This window comes from Erpetoichthys calabaricus, chromosome 12, assembly GCF_900747795.2.
Source record: "Erpetoichthys calabaricus chromosome 12, fErpCal1.3, whole genome shotgun sequence".
NCBI classification, from domain to species: Eukaryota; Metazoa; Chordata; class Cladistia; order Polypteriformes; family Polypteridae; genus Erpetoichthys; species Erpetoichthys calabaricus.
In genome coordinates, this window is record NC_041405.2 from 35132533 (window position 1) to 35140969 (window position 8437).

Genomic DNA, 8437 nt, shown 5'->3' on the forward strand with positions numbered 1-8437 from the left:
TTGTCCTAGTGCACACAGTGAGTTATAACATGAAGAAGAGCTTATTTTTCCAATTATTAATTCATTTTAACTAATTGTAGCTTGTGTTACTTTATTTAACTGATTATTTTATATAAACCTGCCATTACTTGTTTTCTACAGAAATGTAATTCTTGGTCATAGAGCCTGCATTTTTTCCCGAGCGAACAACGTAAAAGTAATTTATGTTATGAGAGAGAACATTTGAAAAATCCATCTAATTTCTCCCAGATAACCTCAAGTCAAGTTCTGAAGGTTCCTAAACTTCAACACTACTTGGTAATTTATTGTACAGTATGTGTATTTGGGGATCCTTGAATGGGTAAGAACAAAGAATTTGTGTCATCATGTTTCAAACTTACGTTTTTGATCTAATAGCTTTCCTCTTTGACTTCGACTTTAGGTTTTTGTTCAAGCTTTAGCATTGGTATTAATGTCTTTATGGCTTTGATCTATTTTTGGCTTAAAACTGCATTTCATCTCCGCTCCCTTACTTTGTCTTGTTCAACTCAGCCTTGAGGCAGTATAGTTATTGATACTTAGATTGTTTATATACACAGTATTGTGTCGTGATTACTCATACAAAATGGACAAAGTGGTGTGAGGTGTTCAGAAATAAGCTGGAAAGCAGTTTGGAATCCCCAGCAACCTGCCCAGAAAAGGTGCAGGTGCACATGCAGGCAGCCAAAGCACCCAATGTACTGGCTGGTTTTAACATACATGGCTACCAAAACTATCAAGTAGCTTCAAAGCTCAAAAATGTAATAATTCAATGTTTCTCAAAGAAAAATGTAACAACCTTGGGGAAAAAAAACTTTGAGCACAAAACAGTCCTACAGGCAATTTGAAAAAAAAAAAGTCAAACTGTAATGCTTAAATCGTTAGAAAAATAGACAAAAATTCAACAAAAACACAAAGAAAAAAAGCAATACAGTGATCCCTCGCTATATTGCGCTTCGCCTTTCGCGGCTTCACTCTATCGCGGATTTTATATGTAAGCATATTTAAATATATATCGCGGAATTTTTGCTGGTTCGCGGATTTCTGAGGACAATGGGTCTTTTAATTTCTGGTACATGCTTCCTCAGTTGGTTTGCCCAGTTGATTTCATACAAGGGACGCTATTGGCAGATGGCTGAGAAGAAACCCAACTTACTTTCTCTCTGTCTCTCTTGCGCTGCCTTTCTCTGATCCTGACGTAGGGGCTGTTCGCACACCTAGACGATACGGACGCTCGTCTAAAAATGCTGAAAGATTATCTTCACGTTGCTACCTTCTGTGCAGCTGCTTAGTGAAGCGACATGCTGCACTGTGCTTCGCATACTTAAAAGCTCAAAGGGCACGTATTGATTTTTGACTTTGTTTTTCTCTGTCTCTCTCTCTCTCTCTCTCTCTCTCTGTCTCTCTCTCCCTACTCCTGACGGAGGGGTTGTGAGCTGCCGCCTTCAACAGCTTTGTGCCGCGGTGCTTCGCATACTAAAAAGCCAAACAGCCCTATTGATTTGTTTGCTTTCCTCTCTGTTTCCTTTGAAGAGGAAGATATGTTTGCATTCTTTTAATTGTGAGACAGAACTGTCATCTCTGTCTTGTCATGGAGCACAGTTTAAACTTTTGAAAAAGAGACAAATATTTGTTTGCAGTGTTTGAATAACGTTCCTGTCTCTCTACAACCTCCTGTGTTTCTGCGCAAATCTGTGACCCAAGCATGACAATATAAAAATAACCATATAAACATATGGTTTCTATTTCGCGGGTGGCTCTGGAACGCAACCCCCGCAATGGAGGAGGGATTACTGTACTCAAAAAAAAAAAAAATGACAAAATTCCACCAGAACACATTCTAATGAAGCGCAAAGGGACTTCACTTCCCAACCTGTCTTTATTGGCTGGGGGTAATCCCTTAAAGGTGATGGGCAGGTGACCCCCCCCCCCCCAACATCTTAAGGATTCACCCACAAAATACCTGCAGCCTTGTGCTTTCCAGTCCACTTCCTTAAACACAAGGCCACACTGTCTGTAGAAGGACAAAAACACAGACACATACATTTAATACATCAACTTTCTGGTTACATTTTTAGGTTTAAAGATAATCTGCTCCTCCAAACAGCCAATTTTGTGACTGAAATTCGGTGTATATAGCATGCAGATATGATAGAAGTTTTTTCACCGTTCAACCATTCTTTAAAATGGGCATTTTCTAAACAACTTTGCATATGGTATAACGATAGGTGCCAGACTAAGTGGATCCAATATCTCAGAAATTGTTGCATTCCTGGACCTCTATATACGTACTTTGGTCTCTAGAGTGTACAAAGAATGGTTTGATAGATGAAAAATATCCAGTGAGCAGCTGTTCAATGTATGTGAATGAGGGAGAGAGTGAATGAAATTATTAAAGCTACCAAAAATACAGCGAATACTTGAATACCGCATTTCCACTCCTGTCAGCTAAAAACAGGAAGTTGATGCTATAATTACTATAATAACTGAAGATTGGAAAATTATCATCTGGTCTGGCAAATCTCAAGTTTTGCTGAAACATGAAGATGGTTGTATCAGAATTTGACATAGACTCTATGATTCCATAGATACTTCCTTCTATGTGTCAGAAGTACAGGCTGGCAGTGGCATTTTGTAATGGTATGGGGAATGTTGTTTTTTTTTTTTTTGGCACACATTAGGGCCCTTACTCCAAATTCAGCATCTAATTGTTACGGACCAGGAACAACATGGGTACACTCTAACCTTTATTTAAATTGATAATTCCAGCAGGGTAATGCACTACATGAAAACATAGTCATCATTTTATTTTGGTTATTGGCTCACCTTGGGTTAAAATCCTTAAGGAATGTTTGCCACACCTTTCTGAATCCATTCCTGAGATAATTCAGGCTCATCTGATGATTAAAGGGGCCCTACCTGGTACTGGATATGTGGACCTAATAAAGCAGTCGGTATAACATAACATTTTTAGACTGGCCTAGTCTAAATCAGAATCATGCTTATTTAATTTTTTGACTGCCATTTGACAAGTTTAATAGTCACATGAACAGAAACTAATGTTAAGTATTATTATGCTTTTATAGTACTACTTTGTAGGAATACAATATTTTTTGGTAATTTTCAGTTGACTTTCCCTCATACTGTATGAAACATCCATCCATCCATCCATTTTCCTACCTGCTGAATCCGAACACAGGGTCACGGGGGTCTGCTGGAGCCTATCCCAGCCAACACAGGGCGCAAGGCAGGAACCAATCCCTGGCAGGGCACCAAACCACTGCAGTAAAGTAACATTTAAAATACAAATAGTAATTGGTTTCAGTATTGGTTTCTAGGATGCAGAGAGTTTATTCCAAACCTTCAGTGCTCTCAAAACCATTTATAATGGCAAGTTTTATCACATTCTTCCATCACAAGTATTTTACGAGTTTCATTTTTTTTCCCTATCAGTGGTTTGTATACATACATTGGCATCAGCAAAAAAAGCACGAAACAACACATAAAGACAGAACATAAGCTGACCATGTGTTACTCGCTGAAATTTATAACTGCAATTTTATTTGATGCAGATCTATTCTGAGAATCACTAGAAACACTCAGACAGATAGAAAGATAAAGTTTAACCAACTCTGGTGTTATAGTGTTGTTCCTTTTTAACTAAACCGTTTATTAAGTGAGTGCTGCTTTTGCATCAACTAAATCTGTTAATTCTGATGTGCCATGTGTTCCCTTTTTATTTGTAGGATTGTGTGCAGCTGAGGATGGAGTGTTCGGTAGCGGAGGGGGACGAGGAGCCCAACCTGTGTAGGGGTGTTTGAGATGGTGTGGGGGGCAGCCCCGAAAGATGAGAAGGCAGAGAGAGAAACCAATAGCGACAACGCTTCTGGCGCAAGGCAGGTACAGCAGCGACAGATCCTACCAGGCAACCAGCATCCAGAGTTTCGACAGCCTGACACACCCCATACAGTACAGTTTTTTAATTCCAGGCTCTTGAATCCTCCAACTGAAGCTCAGTCATTTGATTGGTCAGCTGTGCAGGAGTCTGCATTATCTGGACATCCTCTGAATAGTCTTAATCTACATTTAAACCCAAACTTAGACCAAGAACCATTGCTAAGCAACCATCATCTTAACGGCCCTTCAGACTTGGGACACAGACCGTTTTTGGTTGATCAAGTGAAACAACACAATTTGAATTTTCTTCCAGTGAGCCAAAGGCACCATCAGATCTCAATAGAAAAAGCAGAGAAGCAGACGATCCCAGACCACAAGCCAATAAAATGTTTCAGTCCCCTGCAAATTCCTGTCCATTGTTGCTGGCAGAGACAGTGTCCTCTCCATGGTGATTGTACACAAGTGGCTCCTGATCAGGAAAGCCATGACTCAACCCAAGCAGTAATACAGTGTAGTTTAAATCTTGGTGTAGACAAGCAAGCAGTATGTTCTGACAACCATCTTGGACCTCAACTGTCAAGTCCCCAGCATTCACAGCCAAGCCTTGTGCGATCTTCTTCACAGCTACCATGGAACAACTTTAATAGTTCACCTACAGATCCAAACATTGAAGCAGTAAACCCGTTAACCCACTATCGCACATTTCGTGGCACTGAGCGAGAAACCATCGAGAAAGCAGTGCAAACTCTATTGGCTGGAGACATATACTGGGGCCCACTGCTGGTTGAGGATGCCCATCGCCTTCTACTGAATACCAGAGTGGGTGTATTTTTGGTTCGGGACAGCATGCAGGGAAACCATCTATTCAGCCTAAGCGTGCGTACCAGTACTGGACCACGCAGCCTTCGAATTCCATTCAAAGAAGGACGTTTCTGGTTGAAAGACCTGAGCGCGGACTGTGTAGCACACCTCCTTGAAATGGCTGTGGAGCGCACACGGACGCAGCCCCTTAAATGTGATGAAGGGATTCATATTGTGCTCTCTAGGCCTCTCAGAAAAAGCCCACTGCCCAAACTTCAGGAGCTGTGCCGTCAGGCAATAATGGAAAGTTTGAGAGGCGCAAAAACAGAGGGCAGCTGGGCAGATTTGATTGCACAACTTCCCCTGCAGCCCATGCTCATCAAGTACATTCTGGAGTTTCCCTTCAGACTTTAAAGAGTCCTCGTCAAGCAGTGGATTCAGTGATCTTTCTGCCTTTTTCATTATGCTGCCTATGCTCTGGTGCCTTTTGAGCTTAAAGTGGACATTTTGATCTTCTGCAGCACAGCTTTTACATAATAATGTGTAGCGTAGTCAAAATCTGCCTCAAAAGCAGAAGGCTTCCTTTCAGTTTTGGGTTTTATTTTGTTCAAACCTTTTCTTCTGTTGTGCCTGCAAAATGTAGTAAAGTTTGATTCTTTCACTGTATATCGTGAGCGTGCAGGGATATCACACAATAAGAGCTGAACTAGTGTGGATATCTCCATATGAAATTGGTTTTGTAAAGTAATAAAGGGGATCACCAAGAGAAAATGAACAAGAAGCATTTGCCTAAGACTTAGTGAGGTCTTTGCCTTTATTGCATTGCTACTGATCTTTGTAAACAATGCAGGTTTTCTGTACATGCAAAAATGTAGATGTCATTGGAAAGTTTAGTGTAAGAGGAACAGTGACAAAGACTATGTTGGAGGGGCACACGGAGTGCTTTTGTTTTTCTGTATTAAATTGGCAATTCAAGTAATATACTTACTCATTAGTCATGTCTACTGTGTAGCACCATGACAAGAAGTGTTTCACTTTTTCTCTTCTCCTCTCCCTCTCTCTTTGAATCTTTCACACATCCTTGCAAATGACAGACTGGGCTTTAACAGTGGAATCTACATTCATGACTCAGGTTGTTCCACTCCTTAATTTCTCATTTCCACAGGCTAATTGCTTTCTCCCCATCAAATGGGTTGGACAGATCAGAGTGCCTATAAAGCTTTGGTTTGTTAACTTGCCTGTTGCCAACAGTAGCTTCGACTGATGCAATGCACAAAAATAACATCATTCTGTTGTACCATTTTGCAGTGTGTGCTAATATTTTATATATATATATTTTTATGGACAATTTCAGCCTTTGTAAGCTATACACCAGTAGAAAGCTAGTGCTAATTTTGGTGGTTCGCAGTGAGATGCGTTGAGAACATTTCTAGCTTTTCCCATCAGATTTTTGGATGTGTGTTCACTGTCAGGTTCGATTTTTTTTTTTCTCCACAGGAACTATTATATTTTATTAATAAAAATGTAGTGGTAAGAGACATCTGGAAGCACTGCAGATGCACACACCTTTTGCCTCTCTGCAAACTTCCTTTCATTTTAATACAGTCTTCAGGTGATGCCAGTCTTAATGTGCTTGATAGTCTTCTTGGCATTGTTAGATGTAGCCATATCTAATAATAGTTCGACCCTGACATTACAAGTCCATGAATGAGAAGTAGCTAGCTCTTCTTTCTTGTTAGGGTAGCTAAGAGCTCATTTGTCCCAGTCACGTTTTATAGCCAGGGTACGCACAACGAGTTGTGTGTGTGTTTTTTTTTTTTTTTTTTTTTCGTTTTTTTTCTTCCCCTTCCATCATCTTGAAACTGTCTACAAGAGACACAAACTTTGTGGCTCTTGTGGGTGCACTAATTCTAAGTATTGAAAGCAGGACTATTCAGTTCCAGACCTCAGAGGTTTTACTACCACTTAGCTAAAAGAGTCACATGCATATAATGTTCTTGTTTTTCTTCCATCCCGTGTCATTGGCAACTTTAAAAATTGTAAGTAGTTCACGCTTTAAATTTTCCGATAAGTTTAATGAGCTATAATTAATAAGACAGCAGAAAGACTGTAAGAGAATTCACTGCTGTAAAATAAAAAAACAGAACACAATGAAAGAAAATGGAAAGCTGGTGTCTCTTCCTTTTGGGGTTCCAAACTGCAGACAACTTATGTTTCTCTAGTTTCCCCTTAAAAAAGGAGAACAACTGGATTAAGAGCTTTTCAGCATATTAACAGCTTTCCTAAAAAATAGTAAAAGTGTATAGAGATGAAAGGATACAGGGTTTAGAGGAACGAAGAACTGGCATCTTCTTTGTAAGCCTATTCTGAAATATGGCTTAAGAAAAAGAACAAGGTCTGCCCAAACAACTGGCGATGAAGAGCTGGAGTAGGACACATCACAACCACTGTGCATGTTCCAGGCATGGGCAGTACACAGTACCACAAATGCACTGGTGAAATCAACTGAATTCTGTTTTTACTTGAAGCCTTAACTTTCGGCTTGTATATTGGCTCGGCTTATCATGCGAAGATGTATTTCTGTCTAGGTTTTAATTTCTTATTTTGGTGTTTTTAATTTTTTTTTTTTATTTTAAATCATGATGAATAAAAAAAAAAAATTACACACAAGCTTAGCAACTGTAAAGATCAATTAGCCAACTATTGTTTTGTTTCAGTGATATGTAATTTCTCCTAAATAATAAAATTATTTTATAGTACAAATTTCTATCTTCCTGTTTCTCCCATACATAGATCATTTAATTTCTCTGTTTGTTGTGCTACCTAAATAGGAATGTCATGCTTCAGGTTTTCAAGGCAATGTGCTCATTTTTTTTCTTTTTCTTTTAGCCGTTTAATCTGTTCACCCCAACTGTCAGACTTCCAGCTTTTTATTTCCCCAGGTTTCCATTGGCAAAGTCCAAATGCCGTATTTAAAACTGGATACATGCCTGTGTCGTAAAGAACATGCAATTGACCACCCCCACTCTCCTCTCATTTTCATCTGGGTGTCTGCATTCACCAAAATGAGATAAACGCCTGACATATTTTTTATTCCTTGGCTCCTTTTCACCGAGCAAATGTGCTCACTGAGCAACAACTTCCTCCTTTGACCTTTATCACTTCCTCACAGGAGCTGAGCTGTCAGCTGAAAGGAGAGGTGTGGGACATTCAAAGACTGGACCAAGGAAACAGATGAAATAATGAGGTTGGGTGCAGTCCCAAACTTTGATGAATAAGCATTACCCGATTGAATGAATATGTTGGAAAGAGATGAACAAAGCTGACGAGGAGGGAGGACAAAACCAAGCACAGACGGACCAGGCAGAGAGGCCTGTACTGTAGTAGCTGAGGTCACCCTACCTCGAAAGAGTACAGGCCGTCTGGCGCAATTCCTGGAAAGTTGTTTCAGTGAAGGTAAACATAAGGGGGGCTTTCTAGAGAACTGAAGGTGGAGGAGGCTCATTTCAGACACTTCCTGTCTTACCTTGAAACGAGTTGTTTTGCACTTGAAATGTTTTTAAAAGCTGCAGAAGTGTAAAGTTAGTGGTGAGGCACTGACCTGAGGCTATGTTCCACATCTGAACAAGTTATTTGTGCAGTTTGATCCCTTTTGGTTTTTTGGGGGGTTTTGACAAAGTCATCAATGCCTGCAGTGTGAGATCCCATTTTTTTTTTTGCA

At 39.9% G+C, this 8437-nt stretch overlaps 1 protein-coding gene across 3 annotated transcripts in view; it reads left to right on the plus strand.

Moving 5' to 3' along the window:
- Nucleotides 1–6159, plus strand: part of LOC114662072 (uncharacterized) — a 131604-nt gene extending 125445 nt beyond the window's left edge. For all 3 annotated transcript variants that reach the window (XM_051934392.1, XM_028815391.2, XM_028815392.2), the window contains exon 2: nucleotides 3765–6159. In XM_051934392.1, coding sequence (XP_051790352.1) covers nucleotides 3841–5130 — 1290 coding nt within the window. In that variant the 5' untranslated portion in view covers nucleotides 3765–3840 and the 3' untranslated portion in view covers nucleotides 5131–6159. The remainder of the gene's footprint in view (nucleotides 1–3764) is intronic.
- Nucleotides 6160–8437: the final 2278 nt, after the last annotated feature.